At 41.2% G+C, this 16,967-nt stretch overlaps 2 protein-coding genes and 1 long non-coding RNA gene across 5 annotated transcripts; 1 reads left to right on the forward strand and 2 right to left on the reverse strand.

The window, feature by feature from the left end:
• Positions 1-39: 39 nt before the first annotated feature.
• Positions 40-3,461, forward strand: gemin2 (gem (nuclear organelle) associated protein 2). Of its 2 annotated transcripts, none has more exons than XM_086049641.1 (10): positions 40-333; positions 757-841; positions 1,439-1,528; positions 1,619-1,678; positions 1,763-1,879; positions 1,951-1,995; positions 2,070-2,138; positions 2,682-2,792; positions 2,899-2,957; positions 3,138-3,461. In XM_086049641.1, the coding sequence occupies exons 1-10, from the start codon at positions 209-211 to the stop codon at positions 3,175-3,177; spliced, it is 801 nt and encodes a 266-aa protein (XP_085905767.1). In that variant the 5' UTR covers positions 40-208; the 3' UTR covers positions 3,178-3,461. The 2 variants fall into 2 exon arrangements, with proteins under 2 accessions (XP_085905767.1, XP_085905768.1); XM_086049642.1 differs by having other exon boundaries at positions 266-410.
• Positions 860-3,266, reverse strand: LOC147137848 (uncharacterized). 2 transcript variants are annotated; one of them, XR_015089318.1, is made up of 3 exons: positions 3,118-3,266; positions 2,627-2,976; positions 860-2,170 (listed from the first exon to the last, which is right to left on the reverse strand). It is a non-coding gene; the product is annotated as an uncharacterized LOC147137848 (long non-coding RNA). The 2 variants fall into 2 exon arrangements; XR_015089319.1 differs by having other exon boundaries at positions 862-2,170; positions 2,627-2,810; positions 2,883-3,223.
• Positions 3,462-5,901: 2,440 nt separating the features above from the next.
• Positions 5,902-15,723, reverse strand: pnn (pinin, desmosome associated protein). Its single transcript, XM_086049639.1, has 9 exons — positions 15,514-15,723; positions 14,991-15,086; positions 14,335-14,406; positions 14,174-14,249; positions 13,958-14,052; positions 13,190-13,265; positions 9,153-9,308; positions 7,724-7,862; positions 5,902-7,637 (listed from the first exon to the last, which is right to left on the reverse strand). The coding sequence occupies exons 1-9, from the start codon at positions 15,624-15,626 to the stop codon at positions 6,379-6,381; spliced, it is 2,082 nt and encodes a 693-aa protein (XP_085905765.1). The 5' UTR covers positions 15,627-15,723; the 3' UTR covers positions 5,902-6,378.
• Positions 15,724-16,967: the final 1,244 nt, after the last annotated feature.

The raw sequence follows: 16,967 nt of genomic DNA on the forward strand, positions 1-16,967 counted from the left end.
ACACGTGACGTGTGTTATCGTATAACGCTAAACAGCGCGCAGGACGATTACGTCATCACATCGCGCGTGACGGAAAGATGGCGTCCTTGATTAAATAATTTTGACTACTACGCCTGTGAAAGACAAAATTTATTTTCTTCCCCGGAGCATTAACAGCCTCGCACGTTTAAAGGTTCGATATACGTGTTAGTATACGTAGTCACATAACATGAAGTCCGACGTGGAGGATTTAATGCCGCGGCTGCTGCCTGTTGAGTGTGGAGACACTTCAGCAGCGGTTCTAAACCTGGATGGTCCGCCAAGAAACCCCCAAGAGTATCTTCGACAAGTCCAGTATGCCCACATGAAACTCTACTTTTGGTTTACATTCATAAATTAAAATGAATAATGTGCAATAGTAGAACGACTAGGTAACTATTTGTTACTACTTGAGTGAAGCATTCTGTGTTGTTACTACTAGTGAAGTGCTAGTTGATTTTTATGTCACTAGTACTACTAGTAGCATACAGTTGTCAGCTATTGCACAGGTGCAGTTTTACCTCACTTGTAACATGTAACAGTTCTAGTAGTGCGCCCAAGTCATTCAACTAGTGCTTATGTCTTAGAGAAGTGGGGCCAAAAAATTACTTGTAACTAGTGCACCCTTGTCGTTGTGGTATGTAGTATGGGAATCTATTGGAGCATTGCTTGATATCATCTTAAGGGCCATGTATGTTCTAGCATGCTCATGCACGATGCATGTCTTTTTCCCATCAGGTTAGAGGCAGCGTTGTGTCCAGAAGTGGTGGTTGCTCAGATTGACCCCAGGAAGTTAAAGAAGCAACAAACTGTCAACATATCAGTGAGTGAGATGTGCTTTTATTTATTTTAAATTTTTTGATTCATGTGCTTCAATGGTCCTTTTCTAAATTTACATACATGTGTCAGTCACAGGAAACTGATCCATTGAACAAAGATAATATATCTTTTTGAAATTAAGAAAAATTGGATAGATGATCGCCACACACCAAGTGACAAGAAAGGAACGTTGTGGAAAAAAATGCACACCGTGTGATTGTGCACTGCACATATACCAGCACGCTGCATCAGGTTTTGAGGTGCCACATATTATTTATTTATTTATTTATTTATTTATTTATTTGACCAACAAAAACATGGCAGGATTGCTTGGGAAGAATCAGAATGCAACAAAGATGGGACGCAAGCACACAAAAAAGGAGAGGTTGTGGATATTTTGAGGTTGTTCTACATACAGCAACTGTTCATTCTGGCGACAGAGACTCTCCATGCTTTTTTCTGTTGGTTTGAAGTCGAGAGTACGCCGCTACTTTAATGTGCTGCTTCTTGACTGAGGAGAATTGATTGATTGATAAATGTGATTTTTGTTCCATTAGCAGATAATACTCTTTGAATGACGTGAGCATGGAATGTGTTACAGGTGGCAGAGTGCCATGCTGCCCCAGCTGGTTTCTCTCCCAGCCTAGACTGGCAACAGAGGCAAGTCAGCAATTTTTCTGATGTCAGACAGGTGATTAAAAATAACAAAGTATGGTGTCCATACTTAAATATGGATCCTCATTGTGAAATGGTTCTGACCTTTTCTGCACTTTGCTCGCAGAGTATCACAAAGAACAGACAGCACTGGAGCAGCCACTCTCTTGATGACAATGTCTTAATGGTGAGAACTATGTCGATAATTTCAGCTTTTTGTTTGTGATACGCTTAATGGATGTCATGTATGTGTGTGTTTGTTAATCCGCAGCCAAAGCAAGCAGACGAGGAAGGTTGGAAGACGTTTTGTTTAGGAGAGCTGGTCTATGAAGGGACGTTGTCCTCTCACACAGATGCCGATGCAGAGGCAGGGCTGGACTACAGCAAGGTTGTACTAAATAAGATTAGGATTCTTCTGCATATAATCAATTCAACTCTAGTAGCAATATTGTTGTTCAGGTTGGATTCCCACCCTTCCTGAGCATCGTCAGCCGACTCAGCCAGGTAGGTTTGCTCCAATCCAGTCAAATCCAGCGTCGCTTCCATTCAGGATCAACACGTGTTTGCTTTGTCTGCAGTCCACCGTGCTGACAGTGTTGGACATTCTGATCAGTTGGTTTGAAGAAAGAGACTTTGTCCCCCAGTTGGTGAGTTGGCCTCGTGCTTCGATTGCGTGCCACTGTGAGACATGCAACATACTGTATGAACAACACACATTTTTTTCTTGGCCTTCCGATACACTGAATGAGGGTTTACACAATCAGGATTTTTAGGGAGTTTGAAAAAAAAAAAAACGATACTCTGTCGCAGAAGATTGAGTAAGATTGAGAAGATTGAGTAATATAAAGAAATCTCACCTTAATGGGCATAGGAAAGTTTTGACAAGGATACAATTCATATAAAAATAAAAAAAAAGTCTGTCAGCCGTGCATTCCATTTACATCCCGAGAGTAGAATGACCACGAGGGCGCCATAAGTATCGCTGACAGTTATCAGCAGCCTTCAGAAATAATCGACCCACTACCGATACTTGCTTTTGGTACCCGGCCATCCCTAATGACAGTAACTCGCTTGAATATGTAGCACAAATGTTTCTCCGCTACTCATTTCACACTCAATGCATTGAATAACTTACAGTTTCCAGTGTGTGAAGATGTTTTTCCAAATGTATTTTCACCTCCATGTCATAGGGCCGCTGGTTGTATGCGCTGTTGGCCTGCTTGGAGAAGCCATTGCTGCCTGAAGCACATTCTTCAATCAGGCAGTTGGCAAGGAGATGTGCTCAGCTGCGTAGCAAGCTGGTAAGCTGTACCGCGGCTCTTTGGATGGACCAAATGTGGGTGCTCAGTTGGACTTGTGTCAAAATGACACTGTTGACTTACTTGTCTGACCTGCTTTCTTCTGTAGGCCAGTCAGGACGATGACAACTTGCCTGCCCTCAATCTTCTCGTCTGTTTGGTTGCAAGGTAGCACATCTTTGTGATTCTGGAGATTGTTATTGAAGGAGGGTGAATGTGGCTTTTCTAAGTATCTTCATCTTACTGATGAGTGAAATAAGCAATTGGCCAGTGTTTTTCATCTTATGACAAAAGCCATCCTTGAAGTTAATGATCAACTAATGCTCACTTGTTTTTATGTGCCGGTAGATACTTTGAGCAGAACGACCTGGCAGACCAGCCGGAGTGAAAGTTTTTTTTGTTGTTTTTTTTTTTGTGGACATTACGGATGAGAAATGGATCCATCCCACCATGACGACCAGAAAGCTGCAGTCAAGTTACTCTAAAAAGAAAGGGGGAAAAAAATCCACAATGTGGACAAGTGGACCACATACATCCTGTTGATGAAGTAATGCAGCTGTCAGACCATAATGAGTCTCTTGGTTATTATCATCATCATGAGCAGTGAACTGTGAGTTCACAGAATTTTGTACTCTGAATGAATGCAAGATGAATTAAACATTGGTCACTGGATGTTTGGTGCAATTCAACAAACACCTTCAAAAAGTGGTGTAATATACAGAATCTATCAGCTATGTCATCAACACAAATGTTACGGGACGAATAGCTACGGCAAAAAACAAACAAAAATACATATTTTAGACATTCCTATTTAACCAATTACAATACATTTTCATCAAATGGATACACCCTAATAAAGAGCATATATCTTAGTTAGAATTTTTAGACAGATTGTAAGAGCACCAATTTTTCGGACCGCCCATTCATCAGCACAAGCCTCAAATGGCGCAGCTTTTTTTAAGAACCCAATAATCGCATCCACCTTGACTGACTAGTAGAAAGGTCTGGAGGCCCAGCCCAGATTAACCTGGGTAGACCCTACACATTGTGCAGAGGCCTAAGGAGCCTCCAAGAGGAGGCCCACCATGAGAAGGCGAGCCACCAAATGAGGAAACACTGGCGCTAAAAGCTTTAAATAAATAAATAATAAAATAAAAAAAACTAAAAACAACAAAGATAAAGATGAAACAATGAAAGAAGCTAAGAACTAAAAAAAAAACAGTAAAATTAGGTAAACAAAATTAAAGTCCTAAATTAATAGAGTAAAATAAATTATTTAAAAGACAGACTAAAAAGGTTTCACAAAGCAGGTTCATCAAACTCTGAGTCTAATCCTCAAGTCTGACTTGATCTACTCTGAGATATTACACTCTTGAGTTTTCGGTTCCAGAACAGCTGATTTGAAACAGTTTACTCAATTTAAAGTATCTTCACCTGGAGTTTAAGCGCATGCACCACAACTATGAAAAGACAGCATGAAAGGAGCGCCGATTCGCTGAGTCACCATGGCAACAAGGGAGGGGTGTGGGAGAACACTGCTGCTCGGGTCAATATATGTGGAAGTTTCAAGTCCTTTGCAATCACAATAACAACAGGGGAAAACTGCTTGCTTCCACCTATTAATATATTTCATTTACGTGCAATCTCGCGCTGGAGAAGCGCATTTAACAGCCGATGAAATATAAAACATTAAGACCTCGGCTTAATCTCATCGGGGTACACTGAAAAATACGATGGTTGAATTTACGCAATTATCTTTCGTCAGGTGATTGCACAAAATAAAATCATCTGGATCAAGATACATTTGTTTAGTAGATGTATAGTCTACTTAAAAATGTATCTTAATCCAGATATTTCGTGCAACCACTTGAAGAAAATATAATTTGAAAATATAAAATATAGGTAATATTTATTTTTGTATTTATACCCACATTTATTTAGCTATTTTTAAAAAATGTTTTTTGTATGTATTTTTACTTTTATTTTGTATTATATGTTTTTTGTTCATATTTAGATTTTTTTTTTTTTTTTTTCAATTATATATATTTTTTCACAATTATTTATTTTTGATTTTGGCAATTTTGGCCCTGCAATGCAGAAGAAAGTGTTATTCAAATGAGGGGGTGGACTTAAGTGTGTCCGCGGCTGACCTGTTTATTGAAGCTGAGCCACCTGGGTCCCTGCCTTTTGCTGATGCCCAGAACTTTTCAGGCTGTGTCTGACCGGGCCCCACGAGTGCAGGCCCGGCCACCAGGCGTTTGCCAGCAATCCCCACCTCCAGTGAGAGGGGCCCCAGTGACCTGCATCTGGGCAAGGGACCAAAGTTTGTTTTGTTTTTTAAATCATCATAAGGGGTCTCTGAGCCTCACATGGGACCTGTTTGCCATGGGCGACCCTGCCAGGGGCATAAAGCCCCAGACAACTTAGCTCCTAGGATCATTGGGACACGCAAACCCCTTCACCACAGTAAGGTGACCGCTAATGAAGGGATTCTCCAAAACAAATTGATAAAATTGAAAATACAAGCTAATATTTTCCTCATCAAAAACACAGTTTTTAAAAGAAACAGCAGTATTTGCAAGTCTTCCCTAGCAAAAAATCGGGTTTAAATACAAAGTTCGTATTCCATTTAACTCATTCACCGCCATTTACTTGTCTTTTCACAGTCCAGCCATTCAATGCCAGAACTTATATATTTTTTTCAAATGTTAGGGTAAAAGAGTCTGAAAATGCCTGGCAGTGAATGAGTTAAATGACTGAAATTATACTTCCTGTCTGGAAAATTTAAGAAACTTAATGAATGCTTACCAGATGAAAATGAATCAAAGAGTAGCTCAAATGCTTCACTTGTGGACAGCCGAAGACTGTTTCTCATCCTTGAATGCCGTATTGTTTGTAGCTTCAAAATTGACTTGGGCAGATGGTGCTTTTGAATTCTAAATGTGGTGACTGGCCAATGACATAGGAAGAAAGGCAGGTTGATGCAGCAGTGGAAGGAGTGGAAAGTTGTTGTGGTATCACAATTGGGACCCAAAAAAAATTACTTAGCATAATTGCTAATGTGGCTAACAATATTACATATTTGTAATAACATTTAAGAAAGAGCACACAGTTGCTAATTTAACAACTTTAATTTGAAGCGGGTTGGCTGATACAAAACAATGAAAAACATTTTGAAAAACCAAAAAAATCACATACGACAACCATGACATGGATCAAGTGACAGTAGTCACAACAATTGAAGACAACCAGTGTGTGATATACGTGTCATTGGCATAGTGACATGGAGGACAGAAAACTTCTTCGTCTTATCATTACACGAGCAAAAGAAAACTAAGATCCATCTTTCATAAGATCCGAAAATGGGTCCAATTAAAGACAACCGAGCTGTTCTGTATTGTAAGACTGTTACATTTTCTTGTGTTATAAAATCAGTTTAGTTTTACTATGGCCAAATCTCAATTTATATTGAATGGTGCTGTGATGGGTGCTTAAAAAACAAATTTGATATCGGATGTGCGATTAGGTTCCACGCGGTTGCCCCGCAGTTACAAGCTTCTTTAGGGGACAAAATAAAATGGGACCCGGTTTAGCGTCTTTTGTCCTTCCTCTCTCTGTCTTTATGCTCTCTATCGCTGCGGGATGACCTGCTCCTGCCTTCATCGCTCTTTCTCTTCCTCCCTTCCTTGGCATCCCTGCCTCCTCCTCCTCCTCCACTACTCCCTCCTTTCTTGCTGTGACTCCTCTCTCCTTTCTTCTTGTCCTTGCCTGACGGCCTCTTACTGCGCTTGCCGGTGTCCCGACTGCGACTTCGACTGCTGGAGGAGGAGGTCGAGGAGGAGGACGAGGAGGACGAGCGGCTTGATGAAGACGAAGAGCTTCCGCTGGAGGAGGAGCCGGAGGAGGAGGAAGAGGAGCTGCGGCCCTTCTTCGACTCCTTTGCCTTCTTCCTCCCCCTCGCGCCTTCTTTCTGCTCCTTGAGAAGCGCGGTCGGGCCACTCGGGGCGTCCTGTGACTCGGGCTGAGGCTTGACGGCCGACTCGTCCCCGGGTTGATTTTGCTCGGCCGGCTTCTGGCCGCCGGAATCGTGAGGCTCGGTAGTAGGAGCCGCCGGCTCCTGCCCCGCAGCGTTGGGCGCCATTTCCGATGTTGAGGCCGCAGAGGCCACGTGGGGCTCAGGCAAGGATGCTGCCGCTGCCGCTTCCTCCGGGTTTGGCTTTGGGTTTGGCTTTGGGTTTGGGAGGCTGAGCTGAGCGCTGCTCGCCACCTCTTGTTGGCTCGCGGTCGGTTCACACGGAGAGGCGATCTCAGTCTTTTCCGTTTCCAGGTCCGACGGGCCCTCTTTACTGTCTTCATCCTGCTCCATCTTATTTCCGTCCCCCTGCTCTTTGCCTGCCTCCACCTCCTTCTCTTCTGACCCTGGCCGCGCCCCCTCATCTTTTTCCTCACACACCTGTGTCTTCTCCTCGCCTTCCTTTTGCCCATTCCCCGCTTCCTCAAACTCCATCCCCTCATCCTCATTTAAGCCTTCCCTGCTATCCCCCCCTTCCTCTAGATCTACTTTCCCTGTGAGCTCTCTAGCCTCCCCCTGTTGCCCACCCGCCCCCTTCTCTTTCTCCTCCTCCTCTTCCTGATCCTCCTCCTCATCCTCCTCATCTTCCTCCATGCGTGCAGCCCTCTTGTTACCTGTCACCTTGTCTACCTGACCTGCTGGCTTACCCTCCGCCGAGTGGTCCTTCCCTGTCGCCGTGGAGTTGCCGTCCTGGTCGCGGTTTAGCTGTCGCCGTGGTCGGGACTCCATCTTGTTGATGTGTTCCGTGAATGCCTCACGCCGCTCTTCAAACACAGCTGTTCAAAGACACGCCAACATCACTTTTCACCAACCAAAACTGTACACCAGACAATGACGCCAACTTCAAAGAACTCCATCTGACCATTTAGTTTCTTGGTGGATTCATCGAGGAGTTTCTGGGTGGCGGTGCACATTTTCCCAGGTCGGTAGAAGATGTGCGGCCTGGTTTTGGTGCGAATGAATTTCACCAGATGGTTGTTGTGGCTGGTCCACTCCTCTTGCTGCGTGCGCACAAAGGAGAACATGTCACACAATGTAGTTACGTTTACAAGCTGGACGTCCAAACAGCTGTAGCTAGACAATTTGTTAGTATTCTGACTTGTTTATTATTTTCGAATATGAGAGCTACAGCAGGTAGCAGGTCCCACCAAACCGTATGGACAGTAATGCTCAGTTTTGACTGCCACCGTCCGAGCCTCACCTATCTCTGTGGTTGTAGTTTGCAGTGGTGAACAACTGTACCTGTATTTTATTAAAAGTTGCTTCTAATATTTGGCGTAAGCTTCAACTACTTGAGACCAAAAATATGGCATACAGCTATCTGTATGATTCGGCGTAGCTAAAAAGTAATGTAAACTACTACCATACCTCAACTTTTGTATGTATACAATTCTGTCATTTGTGTCACTGATAGTGTAGTGGTACACGCGCCCGAGTTGGGTGCGGGCAGCGTGGGATCGATTCCCGCTCAGTGATAATGCCTGTGTGTGTGCAATCAATGATGCGAATCGAGCGTGCACTTGATTCGCTGTGCCGACCCCCGAGGGGAAAAGCCGAAAGGATAACAACAACACTTCTGTCATTTGTCAGTCAAAAGTGACTAGCTTTTTAACTCATTCACTGACAGACATTTTCAGACCCTCTTTTACCCAAACGTTTGAAAAAAATAATAAATTCCTGGGATTGAATGGCTGGATTGCGAAAAGACAAGTACATTTGTCAATAGCAGTGAATGAGTTAAAGTGGAAGTCAACCCAACAATTTTCTTTGCAATAATATGTTCTGTGTCTTGACTAGTCTAAACACGGCATTCTGATTAATATTGCATTTGTGCAATATGAGTTAAGTAGCAAAATCTACCTATTTTTAGCCATCTCCGGGGGTGGCCTTTTTGTCACTTCTGTCGACTGAAAATGACATCACAGTTGCTCAGGTAACAGCCAATCACGGCTCACCTGTTTTCTGAAGCTGAGCCATGATTGGTCGCTGTATGAGCTGACTCTAAGATAGGCAATGATTTTATATATTTATTTCAAAGTCAGAGATCTACCTGCCTTGTATTTGGTTTATTTTTCAGTTTCATTCATGTTAGGGTCCATTATTGCTACTGCTCATCTCGTTGTGTGTGTATGCATATGTGTGCTTATGTGCGCATATGTGCGCGTGTATGCCCGCGGGTGCGTGAGCTGGTCAAAAATTTGATCTTGGGTGAAAAAAGGTTGCGCACCCATCATCTAAGGGAATACAAAATATAACTCTTCTCATTTCTGATACGAGATGATTTATCTTACCAACTGAGCCAATTCCACTTTCTGTTCGAGTAGTCTCAGCTCAGTCTGTCTGGCTCTCCTCTCTTCAAACAACTCTCGCTTCTCGCTCTCCAACTTCTTCTTCTCAACCTCAGCCTGAACCTCGAGCTTCTGCTCGATTTCAGAGCGCCGCTTTTGCTGTGAGGAGAAAAAAAAAATGGATAGTTTTAACAATTTGTTTATTTATTTGCAAGCTCACAAAATGGACACATTAAAAAAAAAATTTTATAGTTGCTTTTCTGACATGCACCAAAGTGTGATGATACTGTAAGTACAGGGTTCAAACACTTTTTTAGCAATAGTTTTTTATGACTGCCAAAACTTTTCATTTAATTTCCAAGAACGTAAAATTGACTCATTTTCCTGGCATTTTGATAAACACTGTATGTTTCAGAATCCTCATTGAGCAGAGTGGGTGTGTTGTTTGAATTTGAACAATTCCGGTTCCAATTCCGCACATTGATTCCGGTTCCAAACGATTTTCGATTCCAATTCTTTTAGGCGGCCGGGTCAAAAAAAGTTCAAATCAGGAGCGCCCAGATGTCATCCATTTTTAACGGCCCACGCCGTAGCCTAAAATGCACATTTGTCGTTTGCCTGCATTGTACCGGTACTACACCCTTCTGACCGTGCTTTAAGCTCCACCCCATGGCGGTCATTCAGGATTCTTAGAACAATAGTTAGAAACGAAACTTTTGTTTGCTCTCATCGCCCACTCATTTTCAAGCAATCACACATCACTCACTGAGATGTATCATTAAGATCAGTTTAGTACAGAATGCTCATTATAGTTCGAAATGTGTATATGTGATTTGGCTGCTGCTCAGTGCAGGGGTGGATCTATTCTAGTGGGATACAAGACCGGAGGACGCCCCACAATCCTGAAAAATCATTGACTTGCTGCTTTATTTTATCTAGCTTTTTTTTTTGGGGGGGGGGGGGGGGGGGGGGCGGTTAAATGCAGTCGGCAATATATATAAACATTAATATTATACCTTTGCCTAGTTTTTCCTGCAATGATGGATTAGTGTAATGTGTCAAGTATAAGAAAGATGTCCAAGTAGCATTTACCTCCTTCAATTTTTCGGTTTGTGTCCTTTTTGGGGGAGGGAGGGGGGAGCAACCCTGGTATAAATAAAGGGGCTAACCAGGTATTTTTAGAATAATTAATCTGAACTCCTCCATTTATTTGAATTCCATAAACTTTACAACATAATATTTTACGATTAACTTCTCACAGGGCTATATTTACCCTGTATTAATATCAGGCCTCTTAACTTCACTGCAAATATTATGAATTTTCTTTTGGCATGGGGAAGGTTAAACTTTTATAAGAGAGCATTATTTTTGAAAGGCACATGAAAAATACATTTTGAGGTGAAGCACTGTACTTCAAACATGTTACTGAGCTTGCACTGATGGGCTAGTGTGGTGCTTGTAGCTACCAAACAACAACTTGGCATTAGATGAGCAAAATATACAGTATAAACTCAAAAAACGTTCTCATTGACAAAAGCGATCATATCTGCCTTTTCAGGTAATGAGCTTGAGCGTTCTGGACAGAGAGTGTCTCGCACACACTTGCCTGCTATTATGCTCATGTTAACTGCTTATTTGCACTTTAATTGACAGAAGGTTTTAGTTGGAGTTTCATTTGTTAGCTGGCCCAATGTTGGCTTTAGACATTTTATTGTTAGTGCTTGTATTGAGTTGCGGGTCGGAGACGCAGGGAGCACTCCAAAACTGCTGTTTTGGTTACTTCTACAGAATGCGTGACACGTTGCACTTCCGGGTCTATTTCAATTTTTATCGGACGTTAAACCATTTTATTTATGCCTCATCCATCATTATTATCCACACAAAAAAAATCCATGAGATTCTTTTTTTGAACAACTTTTGAAGGCCTGGAAAGTGCATTTTCAATTTGCATAACATTTCCAGGTTTTTCATGATCGTATGAACCCTCTAAGTAGTAATCCATTCTTACCATACATTCTAATTTTAAAAATCAATGCAATATGCGAGTATGGGTACCAGTAAGGGATGTCCCCAATCACACTTTTTTGTCACTCTCAAAATAAACTAAAATTCTCTTTTTTCTTCTTCTTATTTTTAGCTGTAAAATGACAATAGACATATTGACCAACTAAAAATGTGCATTGATCCATCTTTAACATGTTCTATGATGTCCCTCCAGACCGCCAGGGTCAGTGCTGAAAGAACTGAAAACATTATGTCATTGTTTTTTTTTGTTGTTTTTTTTCATGAAACTCTATGGCTTTTTAGCGTACTGTCATCAAATACATGAACTATAGCCATGCCATTTATACTAATAGAATGTTAACACCAAGCATAATACACGTCAACGTAGGGCTGGGCGATATGACTGAAAAGTATATCACGATATAAGTGTTTCATATTGGTCGATATCGATATATATTGAATTTTTTTTTTTTTAAACTATTGAAAATAATGACCCGAAGAAAAATACATTTAGGTTATTTTATTTTAACATAATACTTAACGTTTAATAAGAGGTCAAAGTAACTATGAAAGAGTGAAATAAACCTGTCGATATAAAGATGAAATAAACTCCATTTTAAAGGTAATGTGCTTAGATGGGCAGAGAAATGTTTGAAAAACTGTCACAATCTAAGTATTTCCTATCAGTCAATATTGATTTTGTTGTAAACCTTTTCTTTAAATAACAGTTAACTGTTTTTTGCACATCGTTATGTAGTGTAGTGTGCAGTTTGCCCTCCATCAGTGCATTGTAAATTTGCATTAGGTCTACCCCAAAGCAGTTGTTGACACATATATTAGCCTTCATTCAATGTTCATCCAAATGTAAGTGAACGAATACTCTCTTGCAGTGCACACACCATCGTTGACCAAACATCTACTACTACTACTACTTCATCTTTTTAGCGGACTCATTATTGCCATAGTCCATTCATATTTTACTTGCTTGATTTTACTTTGAGTGCGATGACGGTGTCGGATAAGGCTAACTACTGCTAGCATGTCAAAGACAAGAACTCCTCTACTTGTACACCATGGCTCCATCCACGGGTTTTTAATAGGGTTATCATGCATAATATAATTTAATTGTAAGAGTTGTACTGAGTCCAGTGGTCATTTATTTGAGCAAAGTTACGGCGCTTGCTCGCTGGACGCGAGCATAGCGCACGGCCGCCTGGCCCGCGAGCATGCTCCGTTGAGTTAACAGATTTTTCCTCGTTGGTTTAAAAGCTGCTTCTTCTTTGGTTTAAACGCTTCTTCTTCATGTTTGGAGGCGGAAGCGCGCTGCCTACATCACGCACCATGCTGAGATCGGGTTTGTTTTTCTTTTTTCTATTGAACGTTTTGTCGAAGGCATTTTCTATTGGTATCGATCACGTGTCAATCGCGCTACATATCGATATCGAATTATCGGCCCAGCCTTACGTCAACGTGCAGGATGCTTTACAAAAATGTATTTTCATGCATTGTGTATTTCATACAATTTATTTTCTGGGGATGCAATTGGCACCACTTTATCGGATGGAGGTATCGGCAGATCACAGATCTCAAAAACCAGACTCAGACCTGAAAAAACGTGATCGGGACAACCCTATTTTATGGTTCTTTGAAGAGAATGGGTTGAGGTCTTTTGACTCACTCAGAATGGGTGGAAAAGGAGCTGAAAATGAAAACATGCAGTGCAGATATGAAATAAGTGTAAAAGATGCACTTGACCTGTGGTTTAATCACTGATAGAATGTTTATGTTTGAGCCGTTTCCAGCTTTCTTATGTGGTTTAAGCAGTGCAAACTCCAAAGACCCATTGTGCGATTTGTAATCATGGTCAAGAGTCCATGTACAATATTCTATACACGTGCAACAACACTACATAAAACAAATAGTTAAAATGTTTTCATACAATAATGACATTTTGTAACTTATTAAGCAAACACTTCTATTTAGGATTACTCAGTTTGTCAGTTCACTATGTAACAGAATAAAAGAAAAATACTCACCTTTTCTGTGCAAACATTTGACTCCTGTTTAAATTTTTGCAGAGTCCCCATGAGCAGGCCAAACATGCGCCGATTCCTGACCCACAAAACAAAAGAAATACAGCGTTCACGGGACCAGGGCTGTGACTGTCCAATATTTAGTCAAATCCATTATTCTTTTGATTATTTCATTGATTAATCGAATGGTCGGATACAACTGTATTTTGCTTTGAAGGTTAAGACAAAATCTTATTCCCCCATTACTACTTATTAATCAACTATCGTTTATTTGGTATTGTTGAATGATTAAAAAAAAAAAAAAAAAAAAAAAAAAGCAATATTTAAGCAATGTCACAAGCGGGAGTGATGATGTACTCAAGCTTTTTGAACTTGAGAGCTACTGCTTGGGTACTGATTAATTCATTGATTTTCTAAGTGTGGATGGGGGTACTTGTACTTAGAGGTATATGGGCTCCTTCTACATTTGCATGTAATCTTTTACAACTGTTTCCTTTCAAACATTTGGTTGGTACAATTGTGTACTATTTTTTTAATGTGCAATACATTTTAATTGAACACTGCACCAGTTTTAATTTTTCTATATCCAAGTGGAGTGTTTATGTGTAAACAGTGCATAATGTTACAGTGGCTTACAATAATAAATGTATTTCATTAGGATAAAAAGTCTGACTATAATACAGTGTGTTTTAATGTTGGTCATTGTGCTGGCACTTGTCGAGCTAAGTATTTTTAGCAGTGGTAGTTGGTGTAAAACGTCTCAGGTCCCACCTCTGTTTGCCTTTCTCATCCATGGTCTGATCTTGAATGAGGTCCCGGCGTGTTCTCTCCTTGGAGGTAGCTACAACTGACGACTGCAACGCCGGCTGCAAGTGTAAGGAAACAAAAGCGAACCAACTATTGAGGGCTTTTTTCAAAGACAGACAGTTTGGCTTCTCTTCATATGATCCAGTCATCTGGTCTCGCCAGCACTTCAACTCGCTTCACCTTTTTGACATCGTCATCATCCTCGGCGTCGCTGTCGTGACGCACGTCTCTCCTGGCCCTCTGGTCGCCTGCCAGCCTGCACACAATAACACGCATGCATACATTGGTGACTTTGAAGTAAAATTGGGATAAACGTTAAATGTGACAGAATAAAGCACCACCTTAACAGAGCACCGTCGATGTCCCTCTGCTTGGCAGGGGGGCCACCGCCTCCAATGTCGGAGAGACTGCGTCTGAACACGGACAGATCATTAATGCAAACACTCGAGACTCAAGCATCAACCCCAAAAATCCCATATTGGTCATGTTCTGAGAAAAACAAACATCCTGATATTTTAAAAGGAAACTAATATTGTCAAATAAATAATAGCAATAGAATTACTTTAAGTTAAAAGCCATGCTTATCACATACATTAAATCAGTCAGTACATTTACAACAATAAAAAAAATACTGCATGAAAATTGCATGCTTTCATAATGCATTTCACACCTTAGTATCATGGTGTTTGACATTTCAAAATTAACACCCCAGACTATTTGATTTATGGTAATTCCCCTGATCTGTGTGTAAACATCTATCAAGCAGGCTTTCTATACAGGCTCTCCAGAATCTCTGCCCGATGGTAACATTTCATTTTGACGTGAACTTAAAAAATATATATATACACACATTTGCTATTGTTTGGCCAAAGATCATATTTAACTTGTTCCATGAAAAATGGGACTTGTGAAGAGATGGAGTGTCATGAGCCCGATTAATTAGTGCATGTAGTCTATTCCTCAAAAGATGTTATTTGTCCTGTGACTCGGGCCTTACCTGAGCAAGTTAAATCCTCTTCCTCTACCTCCTCCTCCCATTGCAGCAACTGCCACGCCTGCCATAGGCCCACCGAACCGGCGCAGCTGGCCCGGTCTGAAAACACAAGAGGCAAAGTCACCAGTTTCGCTTGTGTGAGTTTGATTGAGATAAATATGAGTCAGTGCGGCGTATCTGAATCGAAATGGAAATCATGTTCTCGCTCAAATCCATTAGTACTACTAAACAATGAACCCCTGGCCTCCACTCGGAAGGGACATAGATTCCTCGTACAGTTCAAATGCTACTTGCATTCACCGTGGTTTTGTTATCATTGCAGTACAACGCTAGTAGTAATAACATACTTGATCTTAAATGTGGACTGCGAACACGAAACTAGTGCCGCACAGGGCGAGCGCTTGCTTGCTAGCTAACTAACAACGCTAGCACACTCCCACCCTCAGTTGTGTGCAACGTTAAATGTGATTGTTTAAATCGATTGCGAAAGGACACAAACAGCGACGTTCGAGTTGGGGCCATTTACCTGGATTCATTGGGATCTCGTCCGGTCAATTTACGTATATTATCATCAACATTTTTCAAGCTTTCTTTGGCTTTTTCAATCTGGTCTTGCAAGCTCCGCACGGCCACCGCCATCTTGCCCTCAGTAAAGCGCCAATCACACGTGCTTCTTCTTCTACTACTTTCGGATTTTGTTTCCTGGAGACAAATAACCACTAGAGCATGTCTTGGCTGCTTGAGGAAGTGAGGATCTAGCCGCCATCTTGAACCGGGAGTCCCCGGCATTTCAAAAAGGAAATTAAATCAAACTTGTTTAATTCTCAATTATATGCTATACATTGCCACATGTATTTTTGTATTGTTGTTTAAAAAGTGGCCCCGGTTGCACGCTTCACCAACATGTACGAAAATTTGAGAGTATATAAAACAGAAAGAGACCTCTGTGTGTGTGTGCCCTGCTAATAGGGTTGCGTCAGGAAGGGCATATCCGGCGTAAAATGCTTTGCCAAATCAATGATACGAATCGTGCGTGCACTTGATTCGCTGTGGCAAAACTTGAGGGGAAAAGCCGAAAGGACAACAACAACAACAACAACATAAACAACAACTAATTCTACTTTATTATAAGATCGCTAAGGAATTGGATTAGATATTTTATTCATATAACAATATATTCATATATATATCATATTAGTATTGGATTCGTGTGATGAAGGAACATTTTCAACCCAAATTGATTTTCTGTTTTCAAAAAAGCAAGCCGCATGAGCTGAGTCATGAATTTCGGGAGACTCCCGGTGCAAGATGGCTGCCACTTTGCACGTCACTTCAATTCTTCCGCCGTTGGTGTTCAAATCGCTCTCCAGGTTCAGGCCCCAGTGTTATTGAAATCATTTTTGCTTAGTGTCCTACTCAACGCTTACTGATGCAATGTCGCCACCTGCTGCATAATTTCTTTAGAAACTAGTAAAAATATCCAAACAGAAGGCTCACGAAAGTAGTAAATACCGGTATTTAGTTCTGTAACCATGTGGACTCTTTTTCCTGGCTCTATCATGGTCAGTTTTTAGCCAATTGAAACCTGTTAAAGCGGAAGTCAACCCAAAAATGCCTTTACAATATGTTCTATGACGCCCCACTAGTCTAAACACAACATTCTTATTGATATTGTTTCTGGAATATGAGTTATGTCGTAAAACACACCCGTTTTTGGCCATGTCAGGGGGTGGCCATTTTGTCACTTGCTGTTACCTGAAAAAGACATCACAGTTGCTCAGCAACCAACAACCAATCATGGCTCGCCTTCAGAAAACAAGTGAGCCGTGATTGGTTGTTACCTGAGCAACTGTGATGTTATTTTCAGTGAAATGGTCACCCCCTGAGATGGCTAAAAACAGGTGCATTTTGCTGCTTAATTTATATTCAAATATATATTATATTCATATTTACAAATGCAATATCAATCAGAATGTTGTG

Source organism: Filicampus tigris, chromosome 13 (genome assembly GCF_054856515.1).
Source record: "Filicampus tigris isolate MCC_2025a chromosome 13, RoL_Ftig_1.0, whole genome shotgun sequence".
NCBI lineage: Eukaryota > Metazoa > Chordata > Actinopteri > Syngnathiformes > Syngnathidae > Filicampus > Filicampus tigris.

What these genes read in the sequence shown, in the direction of transcription:
- gemin2 (XM_086049641.1), top strand. Translation starts at nt 209, where the DNA reads ATGAAGTCCGACGTGGAGGATTTAATGCCGCGGCTGCTGCCTGTTGAG. An exon ending in CAGGGCTGGACTACAGCAAG is followed by an intron (nt 1,880 to 1,950) that starts GTTGTACTAAAT and finishes ATTGTTGTTCAG; the next exon opens with GTTGGATTCCCACCCTTCCT. An exon ending in CTCAGCTGCGTAGCAAGCTG is followed by an intron (nt 2,793 to 2,898) that starts GTAAGCTGTACC and finishes TTTCTTCTGTAG; the next exon opens with GCCAGTCAGGACGATGACAA.
- pnn (XM_086049639.1), bottom strand. Translation starts at nt 15,626, where the DNA reads ATGGCGGTGGCCGTGCGGAGCTTGCAAGACCAGATTGAAAAAGCCAAA. An exon ending in CGAGATCCCAATGAATCCAG is followed by an intron (nt 15,087 to 15,513) that starts GTAAATGGCCCC and finishes TTGTGTTTTCAG; the next exon opens with ACCGGGCCAGCTGCGCCGGT. An exon ending in CAAATGTTTGCACAGAAAAG is followed by an intron (nt 9,309 to 13,189) that starts GTGAGTATTTTT and finishes TTCTCCTCACAG; the next exon opens with CAAAAGCGGCGCTCTGAAAT.